At 37.3% G+C, this 20,036-nt stretch overlaps 2 protein-coding genes across 5 annotated transcripts in view; one reads left to right on the top strand and one right to left on the bottom strand.

Moving 5' to 3' along the window:
* The window catches only part of bcar3 (BCAR3 adaptor protein, NSP family member), a 476,193-nt gene that overhangs the window by 313,122 nt on the left and 143,035 nt on the right, over window positions 1-20,036 (top strand). The window lies entirely within an intron of this gene.
* Window positions 1-20,036, bottom strand: part of abl2 (c-abl oncogene 2, non-receptor tyrosine kinase) — a 71,302-nt gene that overhangs the window by 31,006 nt on the left and 20,260 nt on the right. Inside the window, exon 1 of one of the 3 annotated variants that reach the window (XM_049486023.1) lies at window positions 19,394-19,486. The exons of the other annotated variants lie outside the window; for them this stretch is intronic. Coding sequence (XP_049341980.1) covers window positions 19,394-19,403 — 10 coding nt within the window. The 5' untranslated portion in view covers window positions 19,404-19,486. Of the gene's footprint in view, window positions 1-19,393; window positions 19,487-20,036 lie in introns of those variants that run through there. 3 annotated transcript variants of the gene reach the window in all.

Below are 20,036 nucleotides of genomic sequence, written 5' to 3'. Positions count from 1 at the left end.
AAAAACCATTTATTTAGGTGAGTAAAGCGCTTTAGTTTATTTACAGTAAGGATAGATTTCCAACATTTTGAAACGGAAATGGTGAATAAGTGGGGCCACAATGCTACCATTACCATTAGATATCCCAAAAAAAAGATTCTCAGGCTTCCAGTAACTCAGTATACCATTCAAATCAATGACTTGGTATAGAATAAAAAAAACTCTTACAGTAAGTGTCATCAACACGCACACTGCTAATTAAACTGTTACGAAACCAGCGTCACCAGCAAACCAACACACACACACACACACACACACACACACACACACACACACAAATCTTTCTGTGGAAAGCTGGAAGACTGTCAACTTATATTATCATAACGTCTTACTGGCACAGTCAGAACCTGCAGGAACATGCTGCTGAGGATCTGCGTGGCACAGCAGAGACCACGCCAGCCACGCCAGCGAGCCAGCGAGCGAGTGCACACCCCTACCTTTGTTCTGGAGAAGCACGCGGAGCATTTCATTCCGGGCCACCTGACTCAGCCACAGCTCCCAGTACATGGCCCTGGCAGAAGACGCCCAAAGATAAATCCAGTACAATGCTGACGCCTAGGCTGAACCTAGCAGGCTGTGGTGGTTAATCCAGAAGACTAACCCAGCAGAACCCTCTCAGAACCCTCTGAGAACCGTCTGAGAAGAACAGAACAAGGAACCTGGCCCCCTCCTGTGCCGCCGAGGCTCTTTCAGGACTCAGAGCCTCCAGTGCTGGACTTTGATGTGGGTCAGAACTCAGAATTTCCCGTCCAGGCCCTGGAAACGCTCAAACATCTACATGGTAGCTAACCCGGGTCAGAACTCCACGCATGTGCTGCAACTAGAGAGTGTGTGCGTGTGTGAGATATATGGGCAGACTCAAGCTCATGTGGTGGTCTCTCTAGGGGAAAGTGTGTGTATGAGTGTGTGTGTGTGTTGGGGGGTTGTGGTAGTGGGGGTGGACTCTCTCTCTCTTTTTCTCCAAGCAGATGTCTCCATTTCTCCATTTCTGCTCCATGTGTGATGCCAACCACATTTCCTCTTATAAGCAGAGAGAAAGAGAGAGAGAGAGAGAGAGAGAGAGAGAGAGAGAGAGAGAGAGAGAGAGACGGAAAAAAGAGTGGGCACACATTGCTCACACTCCAGCTTTCACATTATTAACTAGCCACATTAATAACTAGCCACATCCTTCCCACTCCATCACTCTATCCATCGCCCGCTTCTCAGAACAGGAGCTGAAGTTTTACTAGAACAGGATGTTCAATTATTCACATCATTCAACACTTAAAAAACACACCGTTTACAAACGGAAACCTCTTGAGGAACCAAAGTGGAAAATGACCAGTCTTTGGGTATTACAGGGTGTTCCCTTCATAGCAGAAAAAGGCAGTGAAGACACTAACAGGGCTAATAGGTTTTAATACTGTGACACACAGTATTGAGAGTCTATCAGTCAGCCCAGTACAGTGAGTATCATATCACTAACTAGATATCCCTCTTGAAAGTGCATAATTTAGCTCAGTAGAGAACGTACCAGTAAACTAATCAGCTACCCCTCTAAACAGTGCATAATTTAGCCCAGAACAGTAAGTATCAAAACACTAACCAACCAGATACCCCTCTCAAAAGTCTATCACTCAGGCCAGTACAGTAAGTATCAGTACACTAACTAACCAGATACCCCTCTAAACAGTGCATAACTCAGCCCAGAATAGTGAAAATAAGAACACTAGCTAACAAGATACCCCTCTCAAGAGTCCATCACTCAGCCCCCAACAGCGAGTGTCAGTACGCTTACTAACAGGAGCATCTGGCTACAGTCTGTAAAGTTAAAATCATTACATGCTGAATCACGGATTCCTGATTTCCTGCAAAATTTGGTGTTAATCCTGTATTTTTCAATATTGAAATACACAGCTCTGGGAAAAAAAAATAAGAGACCAATTGAAAATGATGAGTTCCTTTGATTTTACCAAATAAAAAAAAAACAATCTGAAATATATAATCAAGAGGAAGATGGATTATCACAAGTCTTCAAACCAAACTGAACTGCTTGACTTTTTGCACCAGGAGTAAAGCAGCATAAAGTTATCCAAAAGCAGTGTGTAAGACTGGTGGAGGAGAACATGATGCCAAGACGCATGAAAACTGTGATTAGAAACCAGGGTTATTCCATCCAATATTGATTTATGAATATGAACTTGATTTTTTTTTTGTAAAATTTAAGGTCTGAAAACTATTTTTTGGGGGGAATTTGGGAGAAATGTTGTCTGTAGTTTATAGAATAAAACAACAATGATCATTTAACTCAAACATAAACCTATAAATAGTAAAATTAGAGAAACTGATTCAGAAACTGAATCCAGACAAACAAAATATTGCTTGAAATGTCATTTTTTAGCTGCATCCGAACCCACCCGAGTCTGGACAACCATAGCTAATAGTGCTGCTGTAAAGAAGCTGTTTTGTCACCTTTATTGTAGACAGTGTAGAGAGTTCAGACAGTCAGAGAGTGCAGAAAGTGTATCTAACCCCTGCAGTCATTCCTGCTGCAGAGCTCCTGCTGCCCAAAGCCTTCAGAGCGCTCCACCGCCGCTGCAGCTGTCCTGCATGGGGCAGGACGTGTGCTGAGCGAGTGTGTTGCCTGCCACACGTGTTGTGTAAGTGTGTGTGTGAGAGTGTGGGGACAGCTGGGTCAGGGGCGTGAGTAGGGCACAGGGTCTGGGTGAATGAGAACATTGAGCAGGGGGGCAGATCCTGAGGCTGCCCTGGACAGAGCCCCTCACCACAGCTGCTGTGCTGAGCAGCTGAAGCAGCACCTCTGCACACGCTTCTGCGTCCAGCTCGGTTCAGTACACTTTTACTCGATTTGACATTTTGAACTGAATTACTGAAATAAAGTAACTTTTCAATGAAATTCTAATTCTTTGAGATAGTATAGTAGTACAGGGGTCATCAATAAGCATGACATATTTGGTCCGTGAGATTGTTTGAACTTTAATGAACGATAATGAAAAAAAAAATAAAAAAATAAATAAAAAGCTTCTCTGGTGAGCTTTTGTTTACATTCCTCCCCTGTCTCTCTCTCTCTCTCTGTCGCACTCTGTGTGACTTTAGTTTTCCCCCCTGTTCTCATTTTTCCACCCGTTCTTGGGCTCCCTATCTCCTTATAAGGACTTTTTTTTTCCGGTTGTGTCCCAATTCACTAACAGTGGCAGCGGTAGTGTATTGTGCCGCGACCCTGAGGACACAGGTTTGATCCTACAAGAGGAGCAGTGTGTTTACTTATTTATTTATTTTTTCTTACTTCTTGGGTTTACCTGCTTTAAAAATTCAACTGTTCTGCAATTAAGTTCAACAACCCTCCGGACTGGAGAGCTACCAGTTTGTAGCACTCCATCCCATTACACTTCATTTTACAAAACCACTTAATGGCCTGGAAAATATCTTACCCACAGCCAAACTTAATTACCGACCCCTGATCTAGTAGATTGAGAAACTAAGGAAACTATTTATATATATTTATACTAGGGGTGAGCGATATGGCTCTAAAATAATATCACGATATTTCAGAGCATTTTTGCGATAACGATATACTTGGCAACATAGGAAAACAGAAAAATAATTCATTCATTTCAGGAATATAGTATAATAGTATAACAGAATAATCATAATGTGGCAAAATAAATAATAAAGCATAAAATAATATAATGCAGCAAAAAATTTTGCTGAATATTTTCATGCATATAAACTGCAAACTAAAACAATTATACAATAAATACACCTAAAGCTTCACAGTAAGTAATAGACTACTTTTAAGACAAACCATCCCTATTATCACGATATGGATTTTTAATATCATGATATTTCTGTGTCACGATATATTGTACACGATATAATATTGCCCACCCCTACTTTATACTTTGTATTATTTTGTATCTTTATCTGTATATTGTAACATCTATCCGTATCTGTCTGTCGAATAAGTTTGAGATGAAATTATGAGTGAAATTATTGGGTGTTTTAGACAATATGGATTATAGTAGTTAATTGTTACAAAAATGGGAAAGATTTTATCTGTAATAAAAAGATGCACACAATTATCTACACTTAGAGCTGTCAGACGAGCACAAACATGAGACACACATTTCTCAACAGCCCTTCCACCCCGCCCCACCCGCCCCCCATCCCCCCCCGCCCTTCTTAAATTTTTCATTTAAGAAATCTCAATATATAGTTTTGCTCACAATACCGCAACACATTTCAGTACATTGAATCGTAATGCCTGTAACATGATGCAGACATATTGCAATGGCCGGTGTTTACCAATACACAACCTTACTACTTAACGCAAAATAAGTTACATTAGTGTTTAGTTTTTACTTTACTCGTTTCATTAAATTTTTATTTAGTTTCTATTTTTTTTTTTAGCTTTTTCTGCTTTTAAATATTTACTGTTTGATCTATGTACTGTATGTACACGGGATCTCTTGGATGTAAGGTGACCATGAGTATCATTACTACTAGGGGTGGGCAATATTATATCGTATACAATATATCGTGACACAGAAATATCATGATATTAAAAATCCATATCGTGATAATAGGGCTGTTCTGACTTAAAAGTAGTCTATTATTTACTGTGAAGCTTTAGGTGTATTTATTGTATAATTGTTTTAGTTTGCAGTTTATATTCATGCACTAAATATTCTGCCATATTTTTTGCTGCATTATATTATTTTATGCTATATTATTTTTTTTTTTGCCACATTATGATTATTCTGTTATACTCTTATATTATACTCCTGAAATTAATGAATTATTTTAGTTTTCCTATATCGCCAAGTATATCGTTATCGCAAAAATAACCTGAAATATCATGATATTATTTTAGAGACATATCACCCACCCCTAATTACTACTACATCATTGTTTCGCCCAAAATAGGCGAATATTATTTGTATATTTTGATTTTATTAGCTTTATATGAACTGATATTGGATCATTTATATTAAGATTTAGATTCGAATAGAAAACCTCAATACGAAAGAGCAAGAACACCAGAGGCCCGAGAAAACATCCTGCCCGGCGGCTCCGTATCTCAACGTGCTAATCGCTATCACAATGCACGCTCCGCAACCCAGGGGCAGCTGGGTATTTTTAGCTTCAGCATGAAACAAAAACAATCTGCCCATAAATACCTTCAGAATGAGCAGACTGAACACAGAGCGAGCCACAGGAAGCCCAACAATCACTGCCTCAGACAATAGACCAGATGAGTGCAGCGCTCTGAAAGACTGATCCTGTCCCTCAGTAATGAATGAACAGTAGATACCTCAGAAAGTTCCTCAGTGAGATCCTCAGTGTAAACAATGCTGCAGTATTCTCTTACAGAACTGTCCTATTCCAGTTAACTCAGACACTTTAGCTCACATAATAAAAGCACTGGCCTGCTAATATGGAAAACACTCCTGTTCAATACATCGTTTCAGGACTTTCATTTTCCAGCAGGAGTTGCCTTAAGCCCCATCTGGATGGGATTAGTTTCTTAAAGGATTCTGTGTTAATTTTCTTTTATTTAGAGTCCTCTGTGATTTTATTCCCGTCCGGAACGACCATGTTCATGTTTTGGGTCTCAAAATTACAGGCTGAATTATCTACTGTTTTTCGCTGAACTCTTTTTCTTGGTCCTCCGGTAATTTTAGTCTCGTCCGGACACACATCTCTGAGTTTTGTCTCCTTGTGTTTAATAAAATATCTATTTGTCCACTGCCGCGCACCGTAATTACACTTTAGGCACGTGTTTTCACGGAGATCCACGTTAAAAAAAACACAACAGCGAGTGGAAACGGAGGAGCTACTGAACGCCACGATGTCATGTGACCGAGAAAGCCTACAAAAAAAAATAAAAATAAATGGTACTTCTGTTTTTTCAATTGCAGTCCGGATGCAGTTTTTGAGAGAGTTTTATCACTGAGTAGAAGTGTGAAATATTTTTCACAGACGTCCCCCTGAGAAAGTAATCCTGTTCAGATAGGGCTTTAATGCAACTTCTTTGGGTTAATTAGTAAGGTTTTGTGTACAGGTAAAATAAAAGTTTAGATTTTAACCAATCAGAAACAACAAAACCATGGAAAAAAAATCTTGGAAAGTTACTGATTTTTTCAGTCTACTAAATGGTTTAAAAATGTTTCTGCTGCAGTAGTATATTCTTGAAATAAAAAATAAATTGTGATATTGCTATAAATACTGTTACTAAAAAAAAATTTAAAATATTGAGATATAAATATGACAACAACTAAATATTGTAATGTCTTTTTTTATTCTGGCAACTCTGGACACACTCTCAGTCTTGCTGCTGCCTATTACATTACTTTTATAGTTCTACCCTATTTTGCACTAACAATAACAATAGTTTATTCACTATCTACTGTTTACATATCTACAAATTTGCACTGCTAAATTTAAATTATTATAGAACTATATTTGATTTTCTGTTTTGCAGTTATCCTCCTTTTATGCACATCAACTAGTGTTCATGGTCTACTTTGTTTAAATGCACTACACCTACATTCTCCATTACACACTCACTAAAGACTGTACTTTAGTACTTTATACTTTATTTTATTGTATTTTTATGTGTATTGTTATATCTTATCCTTCTTTTGTAACTGTATACTATAGATACCTGCAGCTGGATGTCTAGAATTTCCCCTCTGTGATTAATAAAGTAAGTAAGTATCTATCTATCAATCTCTATCTATCTGTTTTACCACTATCGTGTGAGCAAACTTAAGCCTTTATTACCAGAGTAAATCTTGAGCACATTACAGTAATTACTGGTCAGAGAGGAATTCTACAGAATTAAGAGATAATACATGGATAATACACTGGAGGCATCTCTATAATGGGCTAATAATTAGAACAGCAGAGGCAATATCTCATGAAACAGATTGGCCTCAAGTTTATAACTGCAATGATACCACAGTTTAATAAATCAAATTTATGGATAGATTTTTAAGACAAAAAAGCTTAAAAACACGTATTAAGCTTTGTAATTAAGTACTTAAGCAATAAGTGTGGGGATTAAGTGTTTAAGTGCTTAAGATAATTAAGTGTATGAATGTAGAGCTGATTAACAGTGTGTAAATCACTATCTGAGGCTCTCCAGGACAGGACTTGAAGATCTTGTGATAGAATTAGATTTATTTCTATATCATTGCTGTCCAATAAAAAAAAAAAGCATCTACAAAACAGCAACTTTACATGAGATTAAACCTTCTTAATTTTCAATGGGAGTTTGTTTCAGATCTTTATATTTATATATATTTATATATATATATATATATATATATATATATATATATATATATATATATATATATATATATATATATATATATATATATATTTATATACAGGTGCTGGTCAACGAATTAGAATAATTTGAAATAGTGCAATCATGAAATTCTTTGAATGCATTTTTTGTGCAGAAAGCAAATCAGGTGTTCACCGCACCTGTCCTACTCGTTAGACTAATCACAGAACTCGTTACCTGGAAAAAAATTTGCTCAGCTGAGCTTTCCAAAAGGCCCATTTAGGCCATTTAACTGTGACACTGTTGTTTTATTGAATTAGAATAATGGAGAAACCGTTTCATTGAATTAGAATAATTTTTATTATAATTACAATCATCACTTTCTCAGTATTTTGTGGCTGCCCCCTTGGCTTGTATGACTGCCTGAAGTCTCCGCGGCATCGATTTGACCAGCTTGTCGCAAGTTTCCGCACTCACAGCTTCCCAGGCAGTGGCGATGTTCTGCTTCAGTTGGTCCAGCGTAGTAGGCTTTCTGTCGCGAATTTTCCGCTTGACGATGGCCCAAAGGTTTTCAATGACATTGAGGTCAGGCGAGTTGGCCGGCCATGCCAAAACTTCAAGCTGTTTTTTAGTGAACCAATCTTTGGTCGACTTTGCCGCATGAGCCGGTGCAAGATCCTGTTGAAATATGAAGTCTTCTTCGCCGAACTGTTCCTCAACAGTCGGAATCAGGAACGTTTCCAGAACATCTTGATATACGGCAGCATTGACAGTCTTCTTGAGGAAGCAGAGTTTCCCTACACCTCGAGCGGACATGCATCCCCAGACCATAACGCTCTGGGGAAACTTGACGGATCTTTTCACGCACTCGTGGTTGTAGGTTTCGCCACCACGACGCCAGACACGAGGACCTTGGTCACCGAAGGAGATGCAGAAGCGTGATTCGTCACTGAAGACCACTTTCTGCCAGTCTTCAGCAGTCCACTCGCCGTGTTCTTTGGCCCACTTCAGCCGTTTCTCCATTTGTTTCTTGTTCAGCATCGGTTTTACTGCTGGAACGCGAGATTTGAAGCCGAGTTCGCGCAGATGACGGTAAGTGGTTGATCTGGAGATGTCAGCGCCGGTCTGCTTGTTCCACAAGTCGGTGAGCTCGGAAGTGGACTTGAACCGGTTGCTGACTGCGATCTTTCTCAGCTGCTTGTTGTCGCGAGCAGAAGTTTTTCGGACGCCGGAACAGTTGGTGCGCTTGCTGCAGTTTTTCTTGAGAGCTTTGCAGACGGAAGACTGGCTGATGCCGAGCTGCTCAGCAATTTTAGTTTGGGTCAAGCCTTGTTGGCGAAGGGCTTGAATTTGAGCCACTATTCCGGTTGAGAGGTCGTGCTGCTTACCCATGATTGATTTTACAACTTAGAAATTCTACTCAACCCTGACTTTATACTGCACAGTCAACACTCTTCACAGAAAACAAAAATTCCAGCATTTATTCTAATTCAATGAAACGGTTTCTCCATTATTCTAATTCAATAAAACAACAGTGTCACAGTTAAATGGCCTAAACGGGCCTTTTGGAAAGCTCAGCTGAGCAAATTTTTTTCCAGGTAACGAGTTCTGTGATTAGTCTAACGAGTAGGACAGGTGCGGTGAACACCTGATTTGCTTTCTGCACAAAAAATGCATTCAAAGAATTTCATGATTGCACTATTTCAAATTATTCTAATTCGTTGACCAGCACCTGTATATATTTATAATTTTATTTCTAATTTTTTCCCCATTTTCTCTCAAATTTTTACCACCAATATACACTAACGCTCAGAAGAGAGCCCAGCGACTTGGTTCCGATACATCAGCTCACAGACGCAGCCTTGTGCTGATCAACATCTCCCTATGAGTGATGAGGGGAAAGAGCACCATCTACTGTACCCACCCAGACAGAGCAAGGCCAATTGTGCTCTCTCAGAGCTCCGGCAGCTGATGGCAAGCTGCATAAACAGGATTAGAACCGGCGATCTCCTGATCATAGTGGCAGCGCTTAGCACGCTGGACCACTTGGAGCCCAGTTGGCACAGTGTACAAGACAGTTTGTGTTTACAAATTATGTAGTAAACTAAAAATTGACCAAAATGGAGATACTTGTTTTTTTTTATTGGACAGCAACAATAAACACTAATTTTAAATTCATTTCTAAGGCTATGGAACTCCAGAAAACCAGAGTGAGAGTTATTTTTCACAAATGGAGAAAACTTGGAACACTAGTAACTAGTGCTGGGCAATAAAACCAAGTAGCACATTAGAAACTTGTCTTTATTTGTTCCACCACCTTTTCAGGTAAATTGCTTTAAAATATTTTAATGTTAGCATAATGTATATGCAACAAAACTTTAAAGGCTATTATTTTGATAAACATCAGCAGTAAATAATCTCAAAATAACAAATCTACAATAGAAAAGCATACACAATACATACTTTTTATATGACTAAAATGTATTAGACTGAAACATTAGACTAAAAAGTTTGTTTTTGTTAACTAAAACTAGACTAAAACTAAAAATAACCAAAAGACTAAAATGTAACAAAAACTATTATACACTTTAGTCAAAAGACTAAAACTAAAACAATCAAAATCACCTGTCAAATTAAATTAAATGAGTCCAATATAATGACTATATATATAAAAGGACCTGTGTGGATGTATAATGACTTTTTAAAGTTCATTTAAAAGCTGTCTGAGCACCTTGTACCCACCTGGCAAGTTGTGAACATCCTACTGTCTGTCCACAAGGCTCTGAGCCCGCTATTGATTTTGGCAATAACTCCCTTATTCTGTCACTTATGAGTAAAATGAAATCTTTAAGATTTTTTTTTTATTTATACCGTGATGCATATCGATATAGACTGATATGGAAAACTATTTCATGATATGATTTTTCTCCATATCGCCCAGCCCTCCTGATAACCCTTGCCAAGAGTGTCCGGCAGAGCGAAATATTTCAAAAGGGCATGGACAACTCATCCATGAGGTCACAAAAGAACCCAGAACAACATTTAAAGAACAGCAGATCTAACTTGTCTTAGTTAAAGTCAGTTTTAATGACTCAATAATAAAGAAACTGGTCACCTCTAGTTTTTGTTATGGGGTCACGGGTCTTGCTGTTAAAGGATGAGCTGCTAACTAGAGGTCTTCTGGAGCCCATGCCTCAGTGGGGGCTTGTAAACTGTAACAATTACAAGACCATCCTCTACAATCACTTCCTCCTACAGGATCCTGTTCCTACATGTTCTCGGACAAACCAGACTGAAAAACAATGCCGCAGTAATTTTAATTCTGAGCTGTGGCAATGCTTATGAATCAAGGGAACCTTATGATGACACTGTCTTGGATGTTACCATATCTCTTCCCACCCTCCTACTGTATGTTGAAATCAGCTCACCAGATCTGCACCAGCCTCCAAACAGTGATTACAACACTAACAGTTACTGATTTAACATCCATCAGCAGCACAAACACACACCACGATGTGCTTACATAATACACACAAAAAAACTGCCTTATAAAAATCTCTCACAGGCTACAGGAGTGCTCGAAAGTTTGTGAAGCATTTAGAATTCTCTATATTTCTGTATAAATATGATCTAAAACATGATCAGATTTTCACACAAGTTCTACACTTGATCAAGAGTAGCAAGAGTCTTTAGTGAACTGGGAAAATCTTTTATTTTATTTTTTTATTCTAATGTTCTATATTTTGATTTATGTATTCTTAGTTCATTATTACGCATTTTATAATTTATCATTAACTCTGGTCATTTTACTTTACTTTTAATACTATCAATATTAAGTTTGTTTTGCCTTTATTTTCCATATTTCTGAACAAATATAACCCAAATCATAATCAGATTTTCACACAAGTTCTACATGTAGATAAAAAAACCCAATTAAACTAATAAGAGAAAAAACTATGCTCGATTAAGAGTACCAAGAGTTTTTAGTGAACTGGGAAAATCTGCTTTTAGCTACAGAACAGAACAGCACCAGGGATCACTGAACTATTTTAAACTTTTAGTACTTTTATTAGTTTATCTTTTTATTATTTGAATTTTTAATTTATTTTATTTACTATTTCTTTGAATGTTTTTTATTCTAATGATTTATATTTTGATTCATATGTTTTTAGTTCATTATTACTCATTCTATCATTTATCATTCTTATAATTTTACTTTACTTCTACTTTTATATTTTTCTTTTTTTTATACTTAATACATTTTTTACTTTTTATGGGTCAATTTGTTTTTACTGTCTCCTAGAATTTTCTATTTTACATAAAGATTTTTTTATATATATTATATTATTCAATTATTATATATATTTTTCACTATTTTATTCCTAATTATTTATAATTTGTTATTAAATGTTTTCAATCCCTTTTTACTGTAAATGCTTGGCAACACTGTAAATGAGGGTCACCCTCAATGTATTCCTGAGTGAAAATAAAGGTTGATTAATTGATTGACTGATGGATTGATTGATAATATGATGATATATATATATATATATATAGATATAGATATATATATATATATATATATATATATATATATATATATATATATATATATATATATATATAAATATATATATATAAAAACTCAATATATTTACTTTTTTGCTCCCACACTAGACAGCTCTGACCAATCAGAGAAGATGATGTGCTGGCGTGGTTTATTGGTGAGCATGTTCGTGCTTTTAGGTGTTTTTATGCCTGTGTGAAAACAAACCAAACAGAGGGAGAAATGCTCCAAAAAACCAAACTCATCAACTGATCCAGTCCATAGAAATCAAACCATGTGAAAACGCTCTTTTATACTCAACAAATAAAATTATAATTCAGATGTTTATAATAAAATGTATATAAATTTCACTGCATTTTACATTTCTTACACTCATTCTTTTATTTGCATTGAAATATCCACTATAAAACTGCAAACTTGTGTCTTAAGAAGAACATGTGCGATTCATTTGAGTTAATCACAGACCATTGTTGTGATTAATCAGATTCAATTTTTCAATCGATTGAAATGAGTGTTTTGAGTCACACTGGAGCAGTACACACAATCACGCTGCTCAAAGTGATTATACTCTGCTAGAAGACAGGCGGCTGGTCAGTGCCTTAATGCTCACTAAGTGGCCTTATGGTCATCAATATGGGAGAGGAGGCTATGCACTGGGGGATACTGGGGGGGGGAAAAAATCCCACCCAAAGCCATTTATCAGAGCCTTTTTATCGCCCTCAAACCAGTTAAAGCTTCTATCTCAGCCTGTCCATCAGGGCTGTAATGATGCTCTCCACATGTCCACTCTCTCCCTGCTTTATCTTCCTGTGGACCAATCGCTTCTCCTGCTGGAGTCCACAGATCGTACCGCAACGTGATCAACGTGAGGAACAGGAAACATGGAGGATCACTGAGGAACAGGACGCTTCAAGTTTTTGCCGATTGCTGTATTCAATCAACTCCTTGTCGAGTGCACAGACCAGGCTAACCACTGTACTAAAGACTGGACTGTGCGACATCTCTGAAACTTGAAGCTACCACAGGTCTAGCGCCTCTGCTGGCTGGTTGCACCCATCTAATTTTTCTTTTCTTTTATCTCTAGTGTTCAACTATTTCAACAGTTATTTCACTCTGTGCCACATTTTTATGTCCCCAGAAATCTGTAATTAAACTGCATGCTGCTGTATCATAAGAAGGCAGGGCTACTAGGCAGGGCTACTAGGGGTGTGCCATACTGTCTCCGATGCAAAATATTGCCTGAAAAAATTGACATAGATAGTATTTATAACCATTTATCTATTTACATTGTTCACTTTTCGCACTATAAATTGCATTGTATTACAAGGTGCACCAACAATAAACTTCAAATACTTCGGGTCAGGTGACAGTAAAAAAAAAGGCCTCATATGAGGACACCAGGTCTTTATAGAGCAAAATTTAGTGTTGTGGTCAAGACAACCCAAAATGTGACATCCACACATGTGGACGTCAGGTCCTAGGAGTCCAAAGGATACAATGATTCTAATAAAGAATTTACAATTCTAGCCAAAAGGGGTGGGCAATAAGATATTTCATGGTATTTTCACAATAACGATATTTTTGGCAATATGACAAAACACTGAATTAAAAAAAATATTTAAAAAATACACTACTGCAACCAAATAAAAATGTTATTGTATTATTACACATGATATGACCTGATATGACCTAACTGAGATATAAAAAAAAAATGCAATAATTTTATCAGATTTACAGTAACAGATGTCAATGATCCAGAATGTCATGATACTTATAATAATAATGCACTCCAAATATCTCCATATATCCAGGATTAAATTAGAATAAATGATACTGGACAGATATAATCTGTCTCTAGTAGAAAATATATAATGGGAAATGGGGTTGGTGACATGGCACGATATTTTAGGGTATATTAACGCTCACAATATAAAAAAAAATTGACGATATCGTGTACAATACGATATGGCACACCCCTCACTAGGGGTGGGCAATATTATATCGTATACAATATATCGTGACACAGAAATATCATGATATTAAAAATCCATATTGTGATAATAGAGATGTCCTGTCCTAAAAGTAGTCTATTATTTACTGTGAAGCTTTAGGTGTATTTATTGTATAATTGTTTTAGTTTGCAGTTTATATGCATGCACTAAATATTCTGCAATATTTTTTGCTGCATTATATTATTTTATGCTATATTATTTATTTTGCCACATTATGATTATACTGTTATACTATTATACTATATTCCTAAAATTAATTAATTATTTTAGTTTTTCTAAATCGCCAAGTATATCGTTATCGCAAAAATACCCTGAAATATCGTGATATTATTTTAGAGCCACATCGCCCACCCCTAACACCTACTAGTCGATCCCATTTTTTTCAATCCAATTCATCATCTCCTGCTGGTATCAGCCTACATCTAACAGTGAGTATCAGTATCAGGATCAGTGTTTCTTCAGTAAAGGAGAATACAGAAGTTTACGAGGCTGGAGATGGAGGAATGGCTCTGTAGCCCCGGGGCTGAACCAGACCTCAGTCATGCAGTTCCCCTCACTGCTGTGACTGAGTCACACGACAGAGAGGAAATGAGAGGACGTTCAGGGAAGTCAGCGAGTTTCAGATGCAGAATCAGCGTAAACCTTCCCTCAAACAAACTGAGAAAAGAACAGAAAGAACAGAAAGAGTGAAAAAGAAAGAAAGAGCTGATGATAATCTGATTTCTTACTTCTACACAGAGCAGACATAACAATACATGCACCTACAAGCTGAGAGGAATTGCTAACCTGAGAGGCATGAAAACATCATTTTACATTATGCGTAATGCTAAACCACGCCCGTCCATCTCATTTAGCCACACCCACATTTAAGAGTTTTTTTTTCTGCCTTTAAAACAGTTTACAGATTTATCATATTCGAGAATTGAAAACAATATGAATTAGCTACTTCTACTGATCATAAAAGTAACTAAAGCTAATGCTAACCATAAATTACATAACTATGCTATTTACAGCATAGCTAACAGTTTAGCTTATATGGTGATGTGGGACACCATATAACGTAATGCAACAAGAAAAAAAGGGAGCTGCGTTTTTGGTTGAAGGAGCTAAATAAACAAATTAATAAATTAATCAATAAAAGAGCCCAAATATTTATATTTCAGCGCATACCATTTTGTGGATTAATTATTTTTTAATGTGAATTCAGTTTCTAAAAAGCACAAATACCATGATCATCCAGAGGCATGAAAACAACATTTTACATTATATGTAACGCTAAACCACGCCTGTCCATCTCATTTAGCCACACCCACATTTAAATAGTTTACAGATTTATCATATTCAAGAACTGAAAACAGTATGAAGTAGCTAAAACTACTGACCATAGAAGTAACTAAAGCTAATGCTAACCAAACATTACATTACTGTGCTATTTACAGCATAGCTAACGGTTTAGCTTATATGGTGTTGTCGGACACAATATAACTTAATGGAAAAAGAGAAGCTGCATCTGTGGTTGAAGGATCTAAATAAACAAATAATCAATTAATCAATAAAAGAGCCCAAATACCTATATTTCTAAATTTGACATTTTGTGGATTCATTCTTTTTTTTATTGTGGATTCAGTTTCTAAAAAGCACAAATACCTTGATCATCCAGAGGCATGAAAACAACATTTTACATTATATGTAACGCTAAGCCACGCCCGTCCATCTCATTTAGCCACACCCACATTTAAGAGTTTTTTTTGAACTACTGATCATAAAAGTAACTAAAGCTAATGCTAACCAAACATTACAATACTGTGCTATTTACAGCATAGCTAACAGTTTAGCTTATATGGTGATGTCGGACACAATATAACTGGATATTGTGTAACTAAAAAAATGGAAAAAGAGAAGCTGCATCTGTGGTTGAAGGATCTAAATAAACAAATTAATTAATTCATCAATAAAAGAGCCCAAATACCTATATTTCTAAATTTGACATTTTGTGGATTCATTCTTTTTTTTTTATTGTGGATTCAGTTTCTAAAAAGCAGAAATACAATGATCATCCAGAGCACAGTTGCTGCCTCTGCATTGCCAAGATGCGTAGTTACATTTCTGCTGGGAAGATTTGCGTCAGGCTGTGTTAAAAGCTACGACAAAAGCTGCATTTTTGCCTCAATAACATTTTAACATTAATCACATTGTATTTGGGGGACGCTTTTATTCAAAGCCACTTACAAATGATGAGGTAAAGAAGCACTAGAAGGATATGGTAGAATGTGTAAAAATAACATCTCATGGAGGAAACCCAACTAACAGGATCCACCCCTCTACAGAGTGCATCATTCAGCCCAGTAGATATTGTCACAGCAACACAGCAGAGCTAACAATCATCACTATCCACATAGCAAATAAAACAAATAACTGACTAAGAAATATGAGCCAAAAGTCACGGTTATCTCATTCATGGTTACATACATAGCAGTGTGGACTAGGACTGCACCATATGGAAAAAGAATTATATTGCAAACGTTCTTTTTTCGATATTTATCGCGATATTAAACCATGTGGATGGAGGCCACGCAGTTACCTCGTGTTTACAATGTTTTTAATGAGGTAAACAATCACAATCACTTGCACATATGTTACTCGATTAATATTTAATATTTAATAATTTTCTACTCACACTTCACTCACACCTCCAGGTGTACACAAGCAGTACTCACTACTGGGGTGATGCCAGGTGTGATCAGCTCGCAGGGTGTTTCAGTAACACGGTGTAACAGTTTGAATGGCTGGAGGGAGTGTAAGAGGAGACTAACTCTCACACTCACAGGGTGCGGCATTAACCACAAGCCACTACCTTACTCAAACACTCCACCTGATACAATCAATCTCCTCACACCCATTTCATTCTGCTTTTCTCTGCTCTTTTAAAAAAATTCTCTCTCTCTCTCTTTCTCTGTTACGAGAGGGCATATAGGCCAAAGACAATCCTAAAGCTTATAATCAGTAAATACGAAAACTACAAAACTAATTATCATATTTTAAAGGGGTGTCATACAATGCATTTATTCATTTACCGTATTCTTCGCACTATAAGTTGCATTTAAAATCCTTTCATTTTCCTAAAAAATCAACAGTGTGCCTTTGAATCCAGTGGCGAGACCTCCTGAATTTTCCTGAAGGAAAACATGGCAACATCCCTGTTCCTTATTAGTATCACCAGTACATTAAACTCTCCCCCGTAGTCCAAACAGAATATATGTGAGTTTGGTTAGCGCATATCGGCCCATTTTCCATCTTATGTTCCTCGTCTAAACTGTCTTTCCATATCCAGTGTCCAACAATCTCAACAATTAGTTTTAGAAACAATGAGTCAAGATTGTTATGTAACAGTGAGGTGTGGATGACCCAATCAGAGACAAGGAATGACATTCTCTCACTGGTTTAAAAAAAAAAAAAAAAAAAAAAACAGAAATAGTTCTATAGTTCAAGATCAGAGTTGGGCAATATGATATAACATTTTATAATGTTGTGATTTTGTATTGTTTATTAGTTTTGTTTAAATTAAATAATATTAGCGGTGTCAGTCACTTAAAAATGAATTAAAATCATGATTATTTTTTTTAAACTGGAAGTTCCCAGTATTATTGTGAGGGGACAGTAATAATAGTGTAGTGTGGTTTAGGTCTGGCCGACTACATCATTTTTACTGTATTATAATATCTCAGAGAGAGAGAGAAAGAGAGAGGAGCAAGCGCGAGAAACACACCCAGTAGGAGCGCCTAACCCTGCATTCACACTGGAAAGCGACAGACGACCATTCATTTTCTATAGCAGCGCAGCGATGGTGTGCGGACAATCTGAATGATGAGCTATGGGCTAAGTCAGTAGCAAGTTCCTAATAGCAACAGTGCTACAGCTACACTTTCTAGGTTACATTCATTGGCTCCACAAGTCTCCTATAGAATGCCTCTGTACCTTAAATTCTGCATGCGCGAACCAAATCATGACCCCTGTGTAGCCACTGCTATTAAACCACACAATTTTTAATACCATCTTTTAATAACATCTCAAGCTCCATTTCCAGCTTGAAACTGAAACACCTGTCATTTTAGTGTGGGAGGTTTCATGGCTAAATTGGAGCAGCCTGGTGTTCAATCTTCATTAATTGCACATTATTGCACCAGTAAGAGCAGAGTGTGAAGGTTCAGTTATAGCAGGGTAAGAGCACAGTTCTGCTCTAAATATTGCAATGCACACAACATTATGGGTGACATACCAGAGTTCAAAAGAGGACAAACTGTTGGTGCACGTCTTGCTGGCACATCTGTGACCAAGACAGCAAGTCTTTGTGATCCATCAAGAGCCACGGTATCCAGGGTAATGTCAGCATACCACCAAGAAGGACCAACCACATCCAACAGGATTAACTGTGGACGCTGTAAGAGGAAGCTGTCTGAAAGGGATGTTCGGGTGCTAACCTGGATTTTATCCAAAAAACATAAAACCACGGCTGATCAAATCACGGCAGAATTCAATGTGCACCTCAACTCTCCTGTTTCCATCAGAACTGTCCGTCACCACAATAAATTATTGTGCTCTAAAACCAGGTGTTTCAGTTTTATTGTCCAACCCCTGTATAAACTGCAAACAAACAATAAAAAGTAAATGTACAATAAATGGCAAAACAAATTCAGAATAGTGTGCTTTCAAGAATATCGCAACATGACGATGTGGAGTTTTTTTTTGTGTGGGGAAAAACCTGGTGATATTATTGTCGATGATACGATATAGCACAACACAGGACCTGTCTCAGAAACATCCCCCCGTCCCTCAGTCTCATGCCCGGTGAGTCGTCGCACGCCTCAGTTGCATCAGATCAGATCAGTAGTAATTTCTTGGAATCAGGGAAAAAAATTATAAAACTGCCAATAAAAACAGCAGTGTGTGGGAAATAAGGCTGGATATTCAATTCTGATTCACAACAACTTATTAGATTTGTTTTTTTCCAGTTTGATATCAAGTTTGTATGGTATTTTTGTGTTATTGTAACAAGTTTTGTTTGGATATGAAAATAAGAAATAAAATAAAAGTTTCTGGGTCAAGTTATTTATCATATCGTATACAATATTATCCCCCAAAATGTTAAAATCGAGATGTTCCTGAAATCAGTGCATTTTGTATTTATTTGTTTGCAGTTTAAATGCACTAAATATTCTACACTTCACTTTTGGGTTCGATTTTTCTTGTTACTTAAACAAAAATGAACAATGTAACACAAATTAATTAGAAAAAAATAAAAAAAAAATATGGAAAAATAAATACTATACAAAAAAATGTATTACGATACAATGAAACATTACCACATTACCCAGTTCTGCTCCAAACTTCAACAATATGATTTAAAACTCACACTAATAAAAGGCCAAACCATCAAATCTACAGAGTTAATTACTGTATTATTAGAGTAGGATCTCTTACCGCTCCACATGCTGGATGGATCTATAGGTCTATTGTTTTCTCAAGTCTTTGTTGATGCAGATTAAAGTCTGGCCGTCGTGTTGCAGCAATTCCTGCTGACGGCTTTAAGAACAAAAGAGCGAAGCGACTGCATGAATCAGGCCGAACTCCACGTAAACAATTACACAATAACGTGAAGGAGGAAGCTGAGAGAGTCATATCCAGTCTCGCCTAACAGTGCGCGTCCACTGGCACTTGAGCCCCAACGCATCCCATTCATTTCAACGGAGAGAGCCACCGCATGCCACGGTGCATACTGGGTTGCCTTGCGTTGAGCGCAGCCCCGCCCTCCGGCAAGAAAGTTGAGCAGATCTCAACTCTATTCGAATGAATGAATCCGGCACCGTGAACTGCGTTGAAGAAAAGAGCTAGTGGACCTTTAGTCTCTGAGCCTATACACTCTACAGCCCAGGACCAGGACTAGTACCAGGACCATAACAAAGAACAAGGACCGGGACAAGACAAAGACCAGCTCAGAACAAGGACAAGACAAGGACAAGCCCAGGACCAAACCAGGACCAGACAGGAAATAGACAAGGACCAATACCAGACCCAGGACCAGGAAAAGACAAAGACCAGGGCCAGTCCAGGACCAATACCAGGA

This window comes from Astyanax mexicanus, chromosome 12 (genome assembly GCF_023375975.1).
Source record: "Astyanax mexicanus isolate ESR-SI-001 chromosome 12, AstMex3_surface, whole genome shotgun sequence".
Lineage (NCBI taxonomy): Eukaryota > Metazoa > Chordata > Actinopteri > Characiformes > Acestrorhamphidae > Astyanax > Astyanax mexicanus.
Note: the sequence above shows the minus strand (reverse complement) of the source record. Positions and strands in the feature narration are given on the sequence as shown.